The sequence below is a fragment of the Notothenia rossii genome, assembly GCF_949606895.1.
Source record: "Notothenia rossii genome assembly, chromosome: 3".
Lineage (NCBI taxonomy): Eukaryota > Metazoa > Chordata > Actinopteri > Perciformes > Nototheniidae > Notothenia > Notothenia rossii.
In genome coordinates, this window is record NC_136901.1 from 73,004,063 (window position 1) to 73,025,274 (window position 21,212).

General features: G+C 39.0%; 3 protein-coding genes across 4 annotated transcripts; 1 reads left to right on the plus strand and 2 right to left on the minus strand.

Annotated features, from left to right (window-relative positions):
• The first annotated feature begins 101 nt into the window (after window positions 1–101).
• On the plus strand, window positions 102–3,632 carry fgf1a (fibroblast growth factor 1a). Its single transcript, XM_079670360.1, has 3 exons — window positions 102–579; window positions 1,360–1,463; window positions 1,661–3,632. The coding sequence occupies exons 1-3, from the start codon at window positions 420–422 to the stop codon at window positions 1,850–1,852; spliced, it is 456 nt and encodes a 151-aa protein (XP_079526486.1). The 5' UTR covers window positions 102–419; the 3' UTR covers window positions 1,853–3,632.
• ndfip1 (Nedd4 family interacting protein 1) lies at window positions 3,324–11,153 on the minus strand. Its single transcript, XM_079670359.1, has 8 exons — window positions 10,933–11,153; window positions 9,280–9,373; window positions 7,235–7,374; window positions 7,032–7,119; window positions 6,529–6,653; window positions 5,963–6,029; window positions 5,737–5,845; window positions 3,324–4,934 (listed from the first exon to the last, which is right to left on the minus strand). Exons 1-7 carry the CDS (start codon window positions 10,966–10,968, stop codon window positions 5,739–5,741), a joined length of 657 nt encoding a protein of 218 aa, XP_079526485.1. The 5' UTR covers window positions 10,969–11,153; the 3' UTR covers window positions 3,324–4,934; window positions 5,737–5,738.
• Window positions 11,154–12,402: 1,249 nt separating this feature from the next.
• Window positions 12,403–14,791, minus strand: gnpda1 (glucosamine-6-phosphate deaminase 1). 2 transcript variants are annotated; one of them, XM_079669272.1, is made up of 7 exons: window positions 14,521–14,791; window positions 14,132–14,268; window positions 13,788–13,889; window positions 13,502–13,684; window positions 13,224–13,408; window positions 12,834–13,008; window positions 12,403–12,689 (listed from the first exon to the last, which is right to left on the minus strand). In XM_079669272.1, exons 2-7 carry the CDS (start codon window positions 14,253–14,255, stop codon window positions 12,628–12,630), a joined length of 831 nt encoding a protein of 276 aa, XP_079525398.1. In that variant the 5' UTR covers window positions 14,256–14,268; window positions 14,521–14,791; the 3' UTR covers window positions 12,403–12,627. The 2 variants fall into 2 exon arrangements, with proteins under 2 accessions (XP_079525398.1, XP_079525399.1); XM_079669273.1 differs by having other exon boundaries at window positions 14,132–14,273.
• Window positions 14,792–21,212: the final 6,421 nt, after the last annotated feature.

Below are 21,212 nucleotides of genomic sequence, written 5' to 3' on the forward strand. Positions count from 1 at the left end.
TCTACTTGTCCACTGTAGTAATACAATGCTGCATTTGCTGTCACCAGGTCGCACGACGTGGTGAAAACCAAGACTTTGGGACTAATACAAAAGATAATGTAGGCCATTGTTTAAAGTTGGATGCATTTGTATGTAATTAATGCTCAGGAAAGAGTTCCCTTTGGGACAATAATGTACATGTTACCCAATTAAGTATCTATTAAAGAAAGTAACATAACTAAACTTTCAGTGCCAGCGATCAAACTAAATCATCGCAGTTGTATGGGGACCGGACTCGGGCACGCGCACCCCGCTGCCTCTACGCTCGCTCACGTGCATGTAAACACCTGACCGCTGCAGGGGAGCGAGCCCGCTGATTCTTCTCACAGAAACACAAACTTCTGCAGATCCTCCCTGTTGATTCCTCAGCTGTGTTAGCTATGAGCGGGATGGCGGAGGAGGACATGTTTGTATCGGAGGAGGAGCAGGCGGTGGACTGCAGGCGGCTAACCCGGCTGTACTGCATGAATGGCGGACATCACTTGCAGATCCTCCCCGAGGGGAATGTGCAGGGCCAGAGGGAGGACGGGGACGCGCATAGTAAGACTGCAGGGCAGGGCTGCACTATGATGCATGTACTTCCTTTAAGTGCATATAATAAAGTCCTTTAAGGAGAAAATGTGAAAGAAATGTCACACTTCAAAGGGCTACCTACTGCCCCGTAATGGTTTGAAGAAGCAACATCCCAGTAGCTTGTATGGAAGCCCATTTCCGCCAATGTAATAAAAAAATAACATGCAAGTCATTATAATGAAAAACCTTCCCACACATGGATGAGGCTTTTAGACTTTATTCAGTTTTTGCAACTTGTTTTTTTTACATCTTCATTGTTTCTATGTGCCTATATGTGACCTCAAAATCAGTAAAAACGTAAAAACCGAGCCATTAAAACCTTTTTCTGGCACCAATCCTTCCCCTACCCCTTACTCATATTTAACTCCTACTTGTTAAACATAATTATATGTATTTTTTACAGTACCATTGTGTGATATTACATTTCTACCCATCTCTATTATATTTTTCATATACCTTATCATATGTGTATTACATTTATGCTATACCTTATGGAAATGTTAACATCTTATAGCAATATCTTCTCTATCTATCTCGTGATAATGTATTTATATGTGTTTATATTGCAATATGTATCAAAATCTGTGGGCCCATATTTTGCTCTTTTTTGTTTTTAAATGTAATTTTGATGAAGTGTCCATGAGTCGGTGCCATTTTGTGACCCTTGTTTTTTGAGGCGTGTTCATGGAGTTCAGCTGTTGCCATATTATAGTTTTTCTTTTTCTTTTTTAACTTGTTCTCTTTCAGTTGTTTTGAAGCTCAAAGCTGTGGACAGAGGTGTGGTGGTCATCCAAGGAACAGAAGCCGGGAGATATTTGGCCATGAGCGACGAGGGCAGATTGTACAGCTCAGTGAGTATCTGCAATAAACCTGATGATGTCATGACAACATATTAAGGCAAATTATGCATACTTAGATGCTTCTTCCAAGCTATCTGTTGTAAATTATAAATGTGTCCTTGGTCTGTGCATTTTTAAACATTCCATCTCAAGCCCAACTATTTAGATCCCAGTGAATACTGTCAGCTGTTTTTGTGTTTATCTCTCAGCCCACAGTCACTGATGAGTGTTATTTCCTGGAGAAGTTGGAGGAGAACCACTACAACACATACATGCCTCAGAAATATCAGGACAGGAAATGGTATGTCGGGCTGAAAAAGAACGGCAAACCTAAACTGGGTTCAAGAACTCACATCGGCCAGAAGGCCATCTTCTTTCTGCCCCGGCAGCTGTGTGACTGAGCGAAGACACTCAACACACACTGCAACTCAGCCTGAACCAATGTGAAGCGGCACCAGAGGAGGCTTTAGTTCATCAACATCCACCATTTGAGTTCACTAACAGCGCCAGACCTGAAGGAGTGGTGTGGGAATGGTTGATGAGAACAACTAAGAAGTCAAGCTCAAAAGGAGACGAAGCTGCAACGTCTTTTAATGTTAATGTTATGCAATACTAGCCAGCTAAAGCTAAAAGACTGCATGTTGTCATATTTTTTCCACTTAAAAAAGTTCATTTTTAGTTGGCAGCAGGGCAAAGAGCAAACAGTAATAATCAACCAGTATGAAATCACTGATTAAAGCTGAATGTGTGGTTCTCAAAGTGAGCAGCATTTGAAAATGTTAAATGGGATGGGAAAAACACTAAGCAATAATATTCCATATGCATTGCAATACTCGTAAATGATGTCCCGCCACACACTACATTTTATATAATATAGTAATATTATATACAATTAATTATTATAAATGTCAAATGTTCTCATTAACTATTGCACTTACTTTAAAGGAACATTATTGTAACCCATTGATTGGGAATGTTGTTAGATTTTTGGAAGTCATGCTATGAATGTATTTTTTTTTAACTATCTGCTTACTGTCTGGGAACATATTCTCAATCTTCAGATATCTATATCTATTTATCAGTGTCTTATTATGCACATGTACATCATGTCTTGTGATTGAACTTTTTTATAAATAAACTACTAACAATGTGCTTTGCTTCCTCACTAATTTACATGTTTCTGCATCAACCCTTTGGGATTAGAAAAGGAAAACTATCAATTGAAAAGGTGTCACAAAGAAAATATGAAACACTTGTTTTCACCAATGACCTGAATAAAAGTAGGTGACAGTGTTAGGAGTTATTTTATTAATCAAATAAGTATGCAAACATAACTAATAACCTACCATAGCCAATAACAAATAAATGTAACATATTTTATTTTTGTTGTTCATTTATAACTTATTTTACCTAGTTCACATTTATTTATTTATTTATCCATATTTTTTAATCTCTCCAGTGTTAAAGGATATTTTTGGTTTACTGTCTATAGTATACATTGGAATGATTTCAAACCTGTTTTTATTTATCCTAATAATTATAAAGGTGTGCCTTGGAAATATTTGTTTACATAAATTGTGATAAAACCGTTTGAGACCCACTGAGATAGAAGTGAACTGTCTAAACCCTCAGTCCTTTACCTCACTGAGCCTCTCAGGGCAAATGGAAAATGTAACGGGGGTGAAAAGGGTGTTATCTTTACTTAATTATGAATGTTGTTACATCAAGGCCGAAAATTAGTTTTTTTGTATTATATTTCCATTTAATCTTGTGGACGTGCAGATTCCCTGTCCTCCATCAGGGGGTAATGCAGCATCCTCAGCACCCCTACTTCGCACGGCCATGGGTAATACAATCCAGACAACTCAGAAATGACGCATTAAAAGTGACATTTATTTAACACTAAACGAACTTTGTACAGTTTCATAACAACAAAACCCCAAGGTGGTAGCTCTACATCACATAGAAATAAGCTAAATGTGTCTGTGTCAAAGCCATGGCAGAAGTATGAAGATAACTGACTAGGCTAAAATCTATTTAGACTGACAACAATGGTTGGAAAACCTTCTCCTTACTGAATATCAAACAGAAACCACTGCGTCAGTCACGCCTTGTTTTATATGTCTATGATTTAAAATAATGATGAACACCCTCTGGGTTTTATTAGTTATGTTTCTAAAAGTGCACCTGCATACAACATTCTTTGATATAGTTTGATACCCACAACAAAGCTAACATCTTACACCCTATTAATCATTTAAAAAAAGAATAAGAAATTATGAGAAAAACTGATTTAGCTTCCCCATCTACCAATTAAATGTTAAGGCAAAAGCACCACCTGGAAATGGAATTTGAGTTATTTTTTGAAGATTTGATTCAAGTGTCTGAGCGAGATCATTATCGGCTGAAACCCAGACAGCACAGACTCTTCTGTGCTTTTCCACCGACATGAACAAGATGCTGACTCACTGACGACTCATGGAAAGGTCAGGCTGTTGCATGAGCTTTTTGAGGACATGGACCATAAAATGTGCTCGCACGCCCATACAAATCATCTTTCTCGCTGCCTGCCACTGACCAAGAACTCTGAATCCTTTCAATGTCAACCCGAAACGCTCCAGGGTTTGTTTCTTGGCTTTTCTGGCCGTCTCGTGTCTGGCTTGGTCACGTTTAAAATCTGAAATTTGATCATCTAAAATCAGATTTGCAAATTAAATTCCATTTCCAAGGTGGATGGTTTTACCTGATTTTTGTCAACATAATAGCAAACAGGCAAGATCCTAACTTGTGATACATGTATGTCATTTTAATGAACTCTACTGAGTGTGTCTTAAATCACAAGCATGTGTGATTCGTTATGACATGCCCTCAATGAACAGTTCCTAAAAGCAATGGACAACACTGCCCCCTCCTGGCTAAACAAAAGAGCAACACTACTTAAAGCCAACAGGTGAGTGAAATATGTGCTGCATCAGCATTTACAGCCTAATGAGAGCTTGCTTTTTAAGTGTATGTGTTATCCAAAGACAGCCTATAATAGTCACGATGAAATCATAATTAGTGCAGATTACAGTGTTGCATGCTGTGGTAAATCTATCCTTGTAATAATTCAAACCTGTTGGCTTCATGTGTCACCAACATGAGACGTTCCCTATGAATTGACCTTAAGGGCAGATGCATGCTCGTACGCTACTTTCAAATGATATAAGGCATTACTTATACATTACAGACAGAGATGTAAATAGCACTTAACATTCGCCACTAATGAGTACATCAAGGGACTATCACTGTTCACCATTTTCCATTAATAAAGTTTCAAAACAAAATAAAACAAAGTGATATAATTCCTGAATATTTCATGGAGGGTCGTCTTCGTCTATGACTCGTCAGGCTGATTTCTGGCTGAGTGTCTTCACTTCAACTTGTAAACTCTTCTCAGAGTGACTGCTCCTGTTGGTCTCGCCCAGTCCCACTTCCAACATCCTGGATTTAGGATAAAGAAAGATGAACAAATCAAGTCTTACAGGGTTGTTTTAATATGACATACTTTGTGGTTTGTGCCCATTAATAATGCAGACTGACAAGATTTATGCAATACTACTTAAGTTAACATCATGTCATGTGTACACCCAGAAAACATGGAATTGAAATGAATGCTTGGTTAAATTGCATCATGGTCTCCCCAGAGGCTGAGCAGTCCCCCGAGGAAATGTTCCTGTCATGAATAATCAAAACCGGCTAAAATACCTAACAGAAATGTCCCTTTAAGTGCCAGCGTGACGGTCTGGAGGGATCTATTGGCAGAAAGGGAATATAATATCCATAAGTATGTTTTAAATAGTGTAGAATGCCCTGTATGTGTTTTTGTCGTCTTTAAAAAAAAAAGGGCCTTTCCTTATTTTATTCTACATTAGGCAACAGTAGGTTCTGCAAATCCCTTTTAAGAATGGCAAGATGCCACAAATTCTTCACACTGGATCTTTTATCTTATCTTAATGTTTTCTTAAAATAATTATATATGACAGTAACATTTTTTTAAAGAATGCTCAGTTTATCTTTGATTGGATAAAGGATGGTCGGAAAAATATCTGAATTGAATACAGGAGAACCACAGATATTATATTTTGTATTCTATTCACTATTTTCCTTGTAAAAACTACAGCACCCACAATGCAACTCAATTTGTTCAGATATTTGGGCAAGATCATACCCATCTGAACCTTAATATTATCATTTTGGTGCGCATGACTCTGAAGACACACCAGGAGGAGTGTGAGCCCCTCACCTCTAATAGATGAAGAGGACCCTTGTCCGGGGCAGAGTGGCATACGCAGGGTCCGCCAGCTTACGCACCCTGGAGTAGTTAACGAAGCCTCTGACGAACAGCATGAAGCCTGCAGCGCCAGGAGAACACATCAATGCAAGACAATCACCTTAAAGTAACATCATGTGGGAAATTAAAGGATTTTATATTTAAAGTAAGAAAATGTTGAATAATTTGTCTCACTTACCCAGGGCCAGGAACACCCACCACAGCCAGTACTGTCCATCAAAGTACCCAGGGAAGTAGGTAGAAAACTGGAAGAAAGACAAAGAGAAATACGTGTTAGTAGCTGTGCAATGATTCAAATTCAACCTATGATCCATAAACTCTTACGCATCCTACACATCTCCGTCAGAGACGCTTCCCATTCACTTTGAATGGGGTGACGTCACGCTTTGCCCAACTGAATTGAGGTTCCGTAACTTCCGTTGCTCCGTTTTGCCTCCATTGCTCGCGGTGAAAGTTGAGAAAGGTTCAACTTTTCAAGCGTCGACAGAGGCGCCATCCAATAAAATCATATGCCCGTACAAGCGCTAGCCAATCAAACCGCGTGCTCTGTGTTTCGGGGCGGGAGATTAATGTGATTGGTCGTTAACCCCAAGGGCCAGACACGCCCACCGGCAAGCGTCAACGCGACGGAACCGTGTGTAGGTTACGTGAGACCCTTCTAAGAGTTTGGGTATCCCTGTACAGTAAAGAAGATAATAACTAGTAGTCCAGCACCTTGACTGAACACTGGTACATAGCTCTTACCCTGACAATGAGAACCCATTTGATGAGGGACAGGCCGAAGCCGGAGATGGCTCCGTATCTGCCGGCGGCTGAGGTTGTCAAACAGAACGACAGGAAGAAGCCGATCCAGTTGAAGAGGAATGCCACTGGTGACAGAACAAAGAGGAATAAAATGTCATTTTCAGAGCATGATTAACGGACAGAAGGCGATTTCTATCCAAGATGTCAGTTGTATTATAGTCGTCAAACAGACTGGCACACATTCTTCTCCTCCTCCGTCTTTTGCAGGAAACCAAAGCGTGGCATTTACACCCAGTACATTATGCAACAGCCTCTGAGAGTGAGCCACACTCATATAAGAAAATCATTTATCAGACAACAGCTACACACAAAATGATCAAGGACAAGAGATAGCATTTGTTGTTTTGTTGTTGGAAATATATGAATAACTTAATACCATCTGGTTATAAGTTGGCTCTATGAAAAAGAAACTGAATGCACGTCAACTGTTAAAGAGTTCTTACTAAAGAAGGTGAGCATGAAGATGCCGTCGTTTCCTATTCTCAGCTGGTCAGCGTCTTCAAAGTCATCCCTGGCCACGAAGTCGTCCTCCTGAGAAACAAGAAACATGTCGAAATATTACTAACGCTTTACGGCCAATCTGTTTGGTTTGTATTAATACTGGACAAGGAATAAGTCTGAACTTCTAAATGTGAGATCAGCGTACCGTGACTCTGCCAGGGACCAGGGGGATGGCGGCCTCCTCTTTGCTCCTCTCAGCTTCATCATAGGAGGGCAGGGTGGTGGCTACACTGTAGGAGGGGGGGTTTGGAAATCTGCTGCCATCTTCCTTGTATTCAAAGAAAGCTGTGGAGGTAACAAGCAGATGGGTTTTCATCCCGGTGCAGAGGTCTCCTATCAGAATAAACTCGCAATGAAGTTGACTTTGTAAAAATATATTATTGCGGGGTCTTTAGCGATTGTTTTACGTAAGGTTGGGCTATTGTTTAACATAAAATCACTAACTACACTTTAAAACTAAAGAAAATACTCCTTGTCATTGCAGTTTTAAAGGTGTTTAACCTTATTGGTATAGATGCGAGTTAGATATGTTTTCGACTGATCATGTACCATGAATATTTATAATACATGTGGTGGTCAGTTGGAAAATACATCCAACAAACTCCATTTTGCAACCCAGTGATTGTGCAATTTTAAGTGTTTCATCACCCTCAAAAAAAGCTAGATTGAGAGAATATATATATGTTTTTGTTTTTTTTAACATAAGAGTATTAAGCTCCACACGTAGAGTTGCAAGTGATAAAAGATGAGTTGCCATTAAATGTAAAATTCCCACACATATTTATAAGCAGAATAAAACACTAGTATATATATATATATATATATGTTATCTCCACTGATAGACACACACAAATAAAAGAACACAATCACAGATTATGAAGTCATTGTCTAACAAAAAAAGATTGATTCTGATATGGAATCGATTGATCCTAAAATATTGATGTTAACTGCAGAAGTGCCATTTTTCCATGCTGACTGATATACCGGCTGTGACGCAGCTGACAGACAAACATCTACTTTCACTTGCTTCAGAGAGAAAAGCAGTAGCAGAGAATTATAAGAGCAGACCTGGGAGGGATGAGTTACAGCAGGAAGAAAGACATTAGTACTATCTGTGTCCATTACTGTTTATCTTCTGTCCCATACGAGCCAAGACTTTTATCTGGGTCGTTTGGCAGACATCCAGAATGCTCTTTGTGAGCTTCAAACACAAACAGCACTGAACCAGATCAATAAACTCACAGGAGAAACGCTCAAAGCAACACCCACTAATGCAACCACGTGACCTTTACCCTCTTAAGAGGCGAGATTACAAACATCAGATCCTTCTAAAAGGCTTTGCACACGAGATACTCCCCCGTATGCATTATTCAGAGCAAGGCTAACAATGCTACAGCAGGGTAATGAAAAGAATGTACATTTATTCTGCTATGAGGCACTGGTTTACTTGAAATCTCTGTGGGAAATTATTTATATTTAACCTTTTTTTGATTATTTAATAGATGGCTGCTTTCTCTTTGCACAATAATGTGTCACATAAAAAAACACATGATGAGCAGATAACATCTGAGGCACTGATAGCATTTACAGTAGTCAGCAGTATCTGCAGTTGTTGAAACATCTTCAAATATATTCCATACAGGTTGAGGCTGTAATAAAGGATGTGACATTGTTTTCTGCTAAATGCGATAGGGCTGCTCAATTCATCGCATTTTAATAGCAATTACAATTTTGGCCTGCAACGATTATGAAAACAACATAATCGAAATAAAATGATTATTTTTTTATTATTTTCAGTTGAATTATACCTAAAGTTCACGGTAATCAACTGTTAAAAACATACTGTTCACATCTTTTTTTTCAATAAATGGATGTTTTCAAAGTAAATGGATATAATCGTTTTTAATAATCTTGATATCAATTATTGAACCAAATAATCGAGATTATGATTTTGGCCATAATCGAGCAGCCCTAAAATGCAGGGCACTCGACTCTTCTTTGTGAGATTAATGTGAAACTACTCTTCAGGATTGCCTTTCTCGTTGCAATTACTACAGTCTCGTTGCTTTTTGATGCACAACTTGCTATGTGGTGGCTGTGGTGTGAAAGGATTTCAATACAACTCCCACTTCTAACTTGTGTGTTCTGAGTTTTGTAGCAGTGTTTAATGGAGCTGGGAATGTTCCTAACCTGCATTTGCTGCAGCGATGCTGCTGTAGGGTGGGGGGGCGTCCTGGGCAGCCCCCTCTTGGGAAGGCTGGGCCGGTTCATCCTCATTCACCAGCTGGAGGAATGACAACACAACCAGGATCAAACTTAAATCACAATATCTAGGAAACCTCAAGTTGTTGGCTCCTATTAATGAAAACATTCATACAGAATATATATTGGGACATAATAGATGATACTGTGGTAATTATCGATACAAGATTTCTCACTGCATTTTGTATTACATTCAGACAAAGTTGTAAGTCAATGAGTAGGACTACTTGTGAACTATTGCAATTAAGCATCAATGTGAGGAACATCCCTACATTAAAATATCTGGCAAACAGACAAGACCAATGGGAGAGTGGGATATCCAGTGGCCTATATATATATATATATATATATATATATATATATATATATATATATATATATATATATATATATTTATCTACTGTATGTATGTATATATACACAATAATGGTGCACTCTATGAATATACTGTATAACAAGTGGACATAATAAATGTATCTGCTGATAGCAAGGGTTAGCTCAGTTAAAGCACTACTCCAGCAGTATTAATCACACAATAACCTGAGTCTAGTGCACCTTTATAACAACATACCCCAATTAAACTATGAACTGTGCCCTTATGATCTCACACATCACCTGCATTGATGTCAATAAATGAGCTCATGTTCTGTAACAGGACTTTGTGTTACTGATCATCCAGCAGTCAGGTAGTATGACAGTGTTTGTCAGTGGTGTAAAGTTACTAAGTACATTTACTCAAGTATTGTGCTTGAATACAATGTTGAGGTGCTTTACCTGAGTATTTCCATTTTATGTTGCTTCAACTCCACTACAATTCAGAGGTAAATATTGTACTTTTACTCCACTACATGTATGGAGTGCCTTCAGTTACTTTTCTATATAGATAAATGATAAACAATATGATTAACACTTAAACAGGACTTTGGTTAAACCTGGATTGAATTCAGAAGCTACCCAGCAGGAAATAAAGTAATTAAAAATAGCTCAACGTTTGACAGCTTGATAAACACATCAATAATTATAATCAAAACATATACGATTGTAAAATGGGCCAATCTGCATAATTGGTACGTTTTTATTTTGGTACAAAGTATATTTTGCTGCTAATACTTGTGTACTTCTACTCGAATAACATTTTTGAATACAGGACTTTTACTTGTAATCGAGTATTCCTACAATCTGGTATTTCTACTTTTACTGAAGTACACGATCGGAGTATTTCTTCCACCTCTGGTTTTGGTTCAATGGTCGACAAAGTAACACTGCGTTGCATTCCTGCTCTGACAGGCCAACACTAGCTAACGATGCTCATTTACTAAGCTGCTAAATCAAAATGGGTCACATAGGCTTAAAATGACATGAGAATAATTTATGATTATAGCTCATTACATGGTGAGACATGTTGACGTTTGACATACGATGTGTTATCACTAGCTAAGGCTCGCCCGTAAACCAATGTGAGCTGGTTGTTTTCCTATCAGTGACAGCAGCAGGCTAATGTTGACTGCTGTTAGCTTCGCTGTGCTAACGCTTTACCTGTTAGCTAACTACATGTTATCGTGCCAGCAGACTGCTACATACCTCTTGGTATCTGACGTTGCTGTTTTGTTCTGCCATTGTGGGAGAGGAGTGAAAGATTTAACACGTCCTCTTTCCACTCCAACTGTGCAGATGTGTTGTGAATAAGAAATCTCGTCAACGGAGTAGCAGAGGTAACGTTGGCTTTAGTCGGCCATCTCCTTCCTTCTCCTCCTCGCGCTGCTCCTCACCGCGGCACGGCGCTGCCTTCAGGGGCTGTCGGAATGTTCCACTACAAGGTGTTGTGCATGAACAAGTTATAGTTGAATACAACACTGTGAACTAGTCAGGATTGGTGGAAAGATAAGAACGTTTACTAAAGTGCTTTACTTAGGTACACATTCTAGTCATATATTCATTGTCATAAGTTTGTTAGGTTCTTTGTATATTTAAATTGAAATGTGATGTAAATACTTGACTTCAATTATTTTGTAATGCTAAATAGTTTCTATTTATTATCGTTATATGTTTTACCTATACTCTTACAACTTATTTTCTTAGATGTTGTTTGTTTACTTACTAGTTACTTCATAAATTCAAATTTTGAAAACCTTTCAAATATGATTATTTGCCATAGATTAAACCATCCAACATTATATTTAATTAACTTAAACAATAAAACGTTAACAGAAACGTGTTACAGAAAATAGATATGATTTAAGATTGTTTTGGTTAAAACGTTTCACAGTTCCAGAATTTAAAAAATGTGGTGATTTTCTGCTTTTGCTTTATTTGTTTTTACTGCAATGAGTACTTTAAGTATATTTCCCAATCGTACTTAATAATTGTATTAAGTAAAATTCTCTATGTAGTAATTTTACTTGAAATTGAGTATTTTTACAGTGTGGTATTAGTACTTTTAAGTAAAGAATCGTAATACTTTTTCCTCCACTGCAGTCTGTATAAAATATATATATTATCACAGTTGGCCTATTTGATTAAATCATTGCTGTCTACATTCAGTTGATCTATTTAAAATACTGTTAACCAAAAATTTCTATTATTTTATATTGTATTTATATATATATACTTCCACTGTCATGTCTTAGATTCTCGGTTGTTATATTCTATTTTTATACATATTTAATAAGCATTGTTGAAGGGACTGTTAGACCCAAGGTTTCATTGCCAATGACTGCTCGCTGTTATTTTTGTGCATGATGGATAAAGAACACTATAGTGTGCCTAAATGTATAGGAGAAGGATGTTATAACAAAATAGAAAAACCTAAATATATGGGGTGTACTTAGTTATTTCCTTCCTGCTGGCACTAAAGGACTCTACTCTCCTCTGTTCTCCAAACACACAATGAAAATAGTTTTGAACAGCCATTACTCACAGCACAAATCTGGAAAATAAACACTTACCAGGAGCACTTGAAGGCCACATTATTCGTAGTCCCTGCTGTCATGGGACCAGACAGGAGGAACACATTGAACCACAACCCTGACTATCCCAAATCACACACAAAGATACAAAGAAATACACTTTATTAAAAAGAAATGAGAAGCAAACCTGTTTAGGGATCACATACAAATTTGAATAGCACCTGATTATTCATACAAAGATTAGTTGAGTTAAACTCCAAGCACTGCTGGATGTTCGCCAGTGTATCTTCGCCGGAAGATATAAAGAATCATTGGGGTGTTACATTGGAAGAAATGCCTTATGAATCCACAAAGTTTGGGCAGGATCTCTTCAGTTCTTCTTTGGCACTGAGGGAGGTCGCTCCACCAGCTTGTTGTGCACGTGCATCATCCCTAAAGTAAGAACAAGAACCAGCATGTTTTCTGTGAATCATGCTTGTTTTGTAAATATGTATGCTTAATGCAACGGAGTTGGTTAACTATTCAATGTGAAATATAGTGGTTTAAGCGCTGTAGCCTTTTGTGATTTAGTCTCACCTTTGAAGTACTTTACAGTTTTGACCCGTAGTTCCAGGGTTGCGTCTTCATCACATACAAAAACAGTCTGTGGGTGCTGCTGGAACGCAGACACTGTCCACATGTGATTCACACCCTCCTCTATAGCTTTGTATAAAGCAAATGCCTTGTGCGACCCGGTGATGAGAATCATGACCTGAAAATAAATCGAAAATGGGATCTGTTACTGAGCGAAGGCAATTTGCAATTGTGTTTCTTTGGTGCATCAGGATATCAAGACTTTTGAGAAATGCACTGCAGCTAAGAATTCTGGTTTATTCAAAATGTTGCCAAAACATAAAGCATAAAACAGAAGCTAAATACATACAACACATAAAGGACAGATGGTTAACATTAATCCAGGCTTCTAACCTCTTTTGCGTCCATGACAGTGCCCACTCCCACAGTCAGTGCCATTGTAGGCACCTTTGACAGATCCCCATCAAAGAACCGGGCATTAGCCACGATCGTGTCTTTTGCCAGGGTCTTCACCCTAGTCCTGGAAACCAGACTGGAGCCAGGCTCGTTGAAGGCAATGTGGCCATCTGGTCCAATACCTGGCAGGACAGGAAGAGTAGGAAATGGGATTGAGCATACATTTGAAATGTGTAGTTATAGTATGTTCATTAACAGCACTGTGACCTCCTGACCTCCGACAAAGAGCTCGATCCCCCCAGCAGCTGTAATCTTTTCCTCAAAGGCTTCACACTCTGTTTGCAGGTCCGCAACGTTGCCGTCCAGGATGTGGGTGTTCTCTGCTTTTATGTCTATGTGCTTGAAGAAGTTATTCCACATAAAGGAGTGGTAGCTCTCCGGGTGATCTCTAGGAATACCTATACAGGATTTTGTGACAGTTTATTTAGCAGAATCAAAGATTTCAGTAGTTCCTCAATGTGTACACATTTAATTTGGGTAGAAAGACTGATGTACACTTACCTACATATTCATCCATATTGAACGTTTTTACATACTGGAAGGAGATTTCTCCAGTTTTGTAGTACTCGATCAGTTTCTTGTAACAACCCAGCGGGGTACCCCCTGAAGGAAGGCAATAGGTTACAAAGCAAAAGTAAAAGAGTTGAAAGTACTATAGTTATACAGGCATTTTCTTTCTTTCGTTTCTCTCCTAACCTTGTTGCAGAGGAATTAAGAAATATAATGTCCTAAAATGTTATCTATTGATCGATTAACACTGCTTAAAACCCTATGACACTGTCTCTCAAGCACTCAAATCTGAAACAAATGAACACATATTTATGGAGTTTGCAGTTCTTACTCACCTGTGGGTAGCCCCAGAGTGAAGTATCTATCGGGGCCAGGTTCAAACATTAAAATCTTGTTTCTAATGTACTTTGCAGCCCACTCGCTCGCCTGGTCGTAGTCATTGAGGATGATCAGCTTCATCGTCCTGGAGAAACTAAACTTGAAAAGAATAAAGGGGTTGCTTGTGTAAAAGAGCTCAGCCTCGAAGTAAATCAGGACAAAACACACCTTAATCAGACTTTAGACTCATCAAGATAAATACATCATGCCGCGACAGTTAAGATTATTTTTTTATTGCACAACCTGCAAAAAAGTTAACTTTATGACAAACACTTGCATTGAATCCTATCTATTGTATAATTGTCGTATTTAAACACAATGACAATAGTAAACGTATAGACTTTACCTGGGAGTGTATTTGTCGCTTTTACTTGCAGCTGACTAGAAGACAGGACCTGGAAGTCATGTGATTTCTATGGTTGTTGGACGCAAATCAGCAGCTCTCAACCCAACCCCCAAGGAAGAGGGTTATGGCGAAAAAGGAGGCTTGTTTGAGACGCGTTGCGGCTCGCCTCGAATGTAGACGAGAATAGCCGATCGCAGCTGGGGGAAGTCTCAAAAAGCTCGCCTGAAGTCGGACAGCTCCGAGTCGGCTTCTTCTTCTTCTGCTGCTTCGCCTTCTTCTTCTTCTTCTCTTTTTTAATGGCGGGTCGCAAACAGCTTTTGGTTGCATACCGCCACCTACTGTACACGAGTGTGTATCATCATGTCAGTCCTCTAATAAACCAGCATATCACAAAGAAAACCATAAAATAAAATAAAATAAAATAAATAAAACAAAACAAAAAAAAAAAAAACAAAAAAAAACAAATCATCCATGGTCTACTGTTAAATTCTTTTCCCTATCCCAGTTTCCCTCAAAAAGGTGAACAGTGCTTTTCTGATAGCTCTTACTCCTTCTCCTTCTGTTCCCAGAATACCCGCTACATTCCACTCCCTCTTTGCCTCTAAAACTGTATCCCTTAATTTCCCTCTTTCAACTCTATAGGTGACACAATGTAATAAAATATGTTCCACATTTTCCCTAACTCCACAGTTCCCACACTTGTCACTGTCACTTTTCCCCATGACATACAGCGTACCATTTAATGCAGTGTGATTTAGTCTGAGCCTAGCTATCATTACTTCCTCCCTTCTGTTTCTTTCTTTATAAATATTAATTGTAATTGTCTTTTGCACTTGATGGTATTCTTTGCCTTTCTGGTCTTTCTCCCACCTTTTCTGCCAGATCTCCATCCCTTTCTTCTTAATAACTGCTTTTCCTTCTCCTTTTCCAAGTTGAACTGGTAATGTGATTTCCTTTTGTAGTGCACTTTTTGCTAATCTATCAGCACACTCGTTCCCTTTCACCCCCTCATGCGCAGGCACCCAGCAGAACTGCAGATCTATGCCGCTTCTGTGAAGTCTTAACAGGCTGTGATTGATTTCTATGAGTATGTCTTCTCTGGCAGTTGTTGTTGACTGTATGCTTTGTAAACTGGATAATGAATCTGTGCATATCACCACCCTGTCTGGTCTGACCTCTTCCACCCACTGTAATCCTATTACTACTGCCAGCATTTCTGCTGTATACACTGAAAGTTGGTCTGATGCTCTTTTTGATATTGACACTTTAAATTCTGGGATATATATACCAATTCCGACACACTCTTCTTTGTTTTTAGAACCATCTGTATATATTTTGAGGTAATTGTGATAATTATTCCTGAGGTACAAACTTGTTTTGAGTCCTACTTCATTTATTTGCCACTCTCTTTTCTTTTCTACTATACTCACATCTATATTTACTATTGGAAAGAGCCATGGGGGTACACTACTGAATGGATTTGATGGTGAAAACTCTAACTCATGCATGCCGTATGTCCTTATTTTTTCTTTATTTGTCCATCCAAACCCACGCCCCTGAAATTTAGAATATTCCCAGCACTCCTGTAGTATTTTGTTTGTGATATTTCCTTCCCCACTTCCTTTTAACCTGACCCAATAAGCAAGAGCAATTTTCTCTCTTCTTAGCTCCAATGGAGTCTCTCCTGCTTCAACTAATATTGCATTAGTAGGGGTTGTCTTAATGGCACCTATACACAACCGTAACGCTTTATATTGTAACCTATCAATTTTTAGTAATGACGTTTTTGCTGCTGCTGCATATATTAAACACCCATAATCCAGTGTTGTCCTCATAATTGCCCGATAGATGTCGATTAATGCCTGTTTGTCTGCCCCCCAGTCACATCCAGCCACTGCTCTTAATAGGTTCAACACTTTTTTGGATTTTGTTTCCAAATGTTTAATATGAGTTTTCCATGTATATTTACTATCTAACCATAGCCCCAGATATTTAAATTCATTGACCTCACTCATCGGCTTTCCATATAATGTAAGCTTCTCAGTCTCCATCTTGCGTTTATTCGTAAATTTCATAAAGCAAGATTTGCTTGCTGACAGCTTGAAACCCCAGTTGTATGACCACGTCTCCACTTTCTTTATAGCTTTCCCTATTTTTTCAAACACATATGGAACATTTCTTCCCCGTATCCATATGGCCCCGTCATCTGCATATAGTGCAGATTTTATGCATCCATCCAAATTACTAAAAATGTCATTTATCATAACATTAAATAATATCGGGCTGATTGAACTCCCTTGAGGAATACCATTTTCTATACTGCACTCTTTTGAAACCTCTGCCCCTACTTTAACTCTGAATGTTCTGTCTGATAAAAAAGCCATGATCCAGTTATACATTCTCCCTCCAACACCCATTCTACTCAATTTGATGAGCAACCCATCCCTCCACATAGAATCATAAGCCTTTTCAATATCAAAATATACAATTGCCATAACCTCTTTCATTTTCACTGTCTTTTCCACCTCATTGCTTACTCTAATCAAAGCATCTATTGTGGATCTTCCTTTACGAAAACCACTCTGAAAATGACTTATTAACCCTCTCTGTTCTAAGACGTGTGATAGTCTATGCACTATCATCTTCTCCATCCATTTACATAAGTGTGATGTTAATGCTATGGGTCTGTAATTATTGGGATTAGCAGGATCCTTCCCTGGCTTATTAAATGGCAATATAACTGCCGTTTTCCAACTCATTGGTAAGACTCCGTTTCTCCAGATTTGATTAAATAGTCTCAGAACTAATTTGAATGTTTCCTCTGGTAGCTGCCGGAACATGGCATAGCATAGCTGGTCTTGTCCTGGTGCTGAGTATCCTGTACCTTGCAAAGCTATTTTAAGTTCTGCTATTGAGAAGTCTACATCAAGAGCTGAATTATCATCCCGTCTCTTTTCCCTCACATTTTCATTTTCTCTTAATACACACTCTTTTTGCTGTCTATGTTTGTCATCAAGGTGTTCCCCACTATGCACCGCAGCAAATGCCCTACCTAAACATTCTGCCTTCTCTTCATTTGACACTGCCACTTTCTCCCCATCAATCAAAGCGGGAATTTTAACCGACTTCCTTTTCCCATTCATCCGTTTAAACATCGACCATACATCCCCTAACTTTACTCCTCTTCCAATGGTGGAACAATACTCTCTCCATGACGTCTTTTTTGTGTATTTTACTGTTTTACGGGCTACTGCCCTTTTCCTTTGATAATCTGAAATATTGTCTTGTGACAAGTTTTTCTTTAAAGACCTAAATGCCTTGTTTCGTTCTTTAATAGCTCTGCTACATTCCTCATTCCACCACGGAACCACTTTCTTCCTACCCTCTGTTGTTCTTTTAGGTATAGTTTTATTTGCTGCTTCTTTAATGTGCATTGTGACTTGATTTGAGCACTCCTCTATACTTCCTTCTAATGTTAACAATTGCGCTGACTCCTTACAGTAAAGCCTAAATGTTTCCCAGTCAGCTTTACCAAAGCACCACCTGGTAAATACACTCCCTTCCTGTCTACATACCTTTGTATTGATGATTGTGAAAACTGGGTAATGATCACTTCCTATGGTAGAATCACTTTTAACATACCATTCACATGATTTAACTAACCTATCCGTCACCAGTGTGAGGTCCAAACATGATTGTGTCCCCCTATTCACATCTATTCTTGTTTTTTGTCCATCATTAAGGCAAAACAGTGATCTTTCCTCTAGCATTTCTTCTACGACATCCCCATTACTGTCTGTTTGACTGCTTCCCCAAAGGCTGTTGTGAGCATTAAAGTCACCACACCATACTTCCCTTCTATGAGCCGTCCCTGCTATTGTCTGTAAGGTTTCAATGTCCAGATTTTTACACGGGTTATAGAAATTGATAAGCTTTATGTTCCCTTCTTTCCTTGGGCTGCATATTTCTATTATGACACATTCCTTGTCGTCAGGGGATGGGACTACCCTATAGGCCAGCCCATCCTTTATGAAAGTAACACACCCTCCACCATTTTGATTGCTAACTCTATCATATCTGATAGAGCTGAACCCTGGAATCATAAAGTCTAGATGAGGTTTTAACCAAGACTCTTGCACACAAATTACATCTGGCAATGTTTGTAACTCATAGACATATTTTTTAAACTCCTGTCCATTAGCTATGAGGCTTCTAGCATTCCACTGGAGTATGTGAATTACCATTAACAACGTGCTAACCCTCATCCTGGTTGTCCGTTTCTCCCACATCTTTTGTTGCTAGTAATTCATGTATCTGGTCTGCTTTTATATCTCTAATGTTAAGGAATTTCTCCGCTGCCTGCACGATGGTTTTGATTCTGTCACTTTTCTTCTTCATCTGTGCTGCAACATTAATGGTATGGCAGATGAATGTCATAAAGTTGACTTTCTTTACCACGAGAATGCTATCATCTTCTTTAATTTCCACAGGTACTTGGCTTTGATTTGTAACCTGCCTTTCTGAAATGTTGCTACCACTCTGTACTAAGTTTCTTTGAACCCTTCCACTAGAAGCCTGATTGTTTGCTTCCGTTTCCCTAACCTTCTTTAGGGCTTCTGCATATGAGACTTTACTGAGTACTTTGACCCTCTGAGCTTCTCTGGCTTCTCTCTGCACTACACATCCACCAAACGCCGCACTGTGCTCTCCTCCACAATTACAGCATTTCATCTTTGCCTCTTTTTCACATTTCCCATACTCATGTTGGCCTCCACATCTCGCACACCTTAGTTTTCCTTTACACTGCATTGCTGTGTGTCCCATTCTTTGGCATGCATAGCATCTAAGTGGTTTTGGGATGAATTCCCTCACACTGTAGTTCATGTATCCTATTTGCACAGATTTCGGTATATTTTTCTCAAACTGAATAACTACTGAAAGTGTTTCCTTCAATGTGCCATCTCTTTTGCTCATAAGTCTGTTTGCCTCAATAACTTTTCCTCCTTTAATCTCCTTTTTAACATCATCCATAGACATATTAAGTGGAACTCCAGATATGACTCCTCTCAACATTGCCATTGCTCCTGGGATATGAGCCTTTATTTTTTCCCCACTGAGTGTCGTCATTTTAAGTATTTTTCCCTGCTGTTGCTTGCTGGTTGCTTGTATCAAAACTCGTTTGTTGTTCATAAACTTGGCAAATTTGATTTTACCCATTTCTTTCTCAATTGATTTTGTCAGTTGAATCGGGTGGTAATGCCCACCATCCCGGTTGAATTCTATTATAACTTTCCACTCCTGCTCTAGTTCTGTATTCGAAATTGCTTGTTTTCCATTTTGACTGCCTTTTGGTTTTTTGTTTAAGCCTGCTCCACTCGACCAATCCGACCAACTTTGTGTTCTTGGTCTGCTAACTTTTTCCCTCAAAGCCCTTTTCTTCCTCACAGCTTTGGTTTCCTCCCATTCCATATCAGGTCTTTGGGTCCCATCTGAGCTGGTTGACATGATGATACAGTCAATGTACAGTTTATGCTAACCAGTCCAATGCTACCGTTTCTGTATGTTTCGATGATTTCCGACTCTCTCTGAACTTTCTGCAGCGTGTCTCCAACTTCACTTTCTTCTTCCGGCTTCCTCCGTCCGTTTCCGCTCCCCCTCACTCACCGGAAGTGTTAGCGATCTGCTGCTTCGCCTTCTGCTGCTTCGCCTTCTTCTTCTTCTTCTTCTCTCAGTTTTTTGGCGGATTGCAAACAACTTTAAGGTGCATACCGCCACCTCCGGAGTCGGCTTGACTAAGTTTGCATTTATAAAGAATGCACACATGTGTTTAATCTTTAATGTCAGATATGTACTAAGTAAATACATTTGTTCCTGCTCAAGATTAGATTAAACTTTATTGTTATTGCACAGATTACAGGTACTGAGACAACGAAATGCAGTTTAGCTTCTAACCAGGAGTGCAACAAGCAGTAAAGTGAAAAGTAATGTACAGAATAAAATATAGAATGAAGTGAATGATGAATAAACAGTGAGGGGTATGAATACACTAGATATACACAGCAGCCTGTGAGCAGTATGAACAGTGTGTATGAATATGCTAAGATATATAAAGTATAAAAACGGTAAGCAGTGCAAGTATAGTATAACATATATTAATTTCATGATGATAAACATTGTGGAACAATGATGAAAAATGTGAATGGAAGTGGCGACGTAAAACTGACACCAAACAACAACAGACTTTTGCCGAGCCAATTGGAGAGTTTCATCAGCAGCACGTGGTAAAAACCACCAATGAGCGCTCAGCTCGAGATACCAGCGAGTCGTTTCCCATCAAGCATTTCGCTTCCGCAGCCCCTGGAGAGGAACTGCGCCACCTCGCCGCGCCTCGCTCTCAAGGCTGCGGGCGTCTTTGTCCCGCGAGATTTCAACGTCTCATGTAGGCGAGCCTCCAGAGCAAGTCGGACAAAATGACTATCCATCATGCAACGCACTAGCAAGACGTTGATCGAAATTGCGCAGGTCTGCACAGGTGTCGATTGTCTCAAACAAGCCTACCAACATGCAACATACACATTAATGCAGCAGCAATATTAATAGAGAAACATCAGACATAATAGTAAAACACTGAAAGGGAACATTGTATTGCACCAGGAGCTATCTTGGGACTTTTACTGCGACAACGTTGACTT

Excerpts from the sequence above, each read along its gene's own strand:
- fgf1a (XM_079670360.1), top strand. The coding sequence starts at position 420 with ATGAGCGGGATGGCGGAGGAGGACATGTTTGTATCGGAGGAGGAGCAG. Across the intron at positions 580-1,359 it reads GGAGGACGGGGACGCGCATA|TTGTTTTGAAGCTCAAAGCT; the intron begins GTAAGACTGCAG and ends GTTCTCTTTCAG. Across the intron at positions 1,464-1,660 it reads AGGGCAGATTGTACAGCTCA|CCCACAGTCACTGATGAGTG; the intron begins GTGAGTATCTGC and ends TTTATCTCTCAG.
- ndfip1 (XM_079670359.1), bottom strand. The coding sequence starts at position 10,968 with ATGGCAGAACAAAACAGCAACGTCAGATACCAAGAG. Across the intron at positions 6,654-7,031 it reads CTTCATGCTCACCTTCTTTA|TGGCATTCCTCTTCAACTGG; the intron begins GTAAGAACTCTT and ends TTCTGTCACCAG. Across the intron at positions 6,030-6,528 it reads AATGGGTTCTCATTGTCAGG|TTTTCTACCTACTTCCCTGG; the intron begins GTAAGAGCTATG and ends TCTTTCTTCCAG.
- gnpda1 (XM_079669272.1), bottom strand. The coding sequence starts at position 14,255 with ATGAAGCTGATCATCCTCAATGACTACGACCAGGCGAGCGAGTGGGCT. Across the intron at positions 13,890-14,131 it reads CACTCTGGGGCTACCCACAG|GGGGTACCCCGCTGGGTTGT; the intron begins GTGAGTAAGAAC and ends GCCTTCCTTCAG. Across the intron at positions 13,409-13,501 it reads GATCGAGCTCTTTGTCGGAG|GTATTGGACCAGATGGCCAC; the intron begins GTCAGGAGGTCA and ends CTGTCCTGCCAG.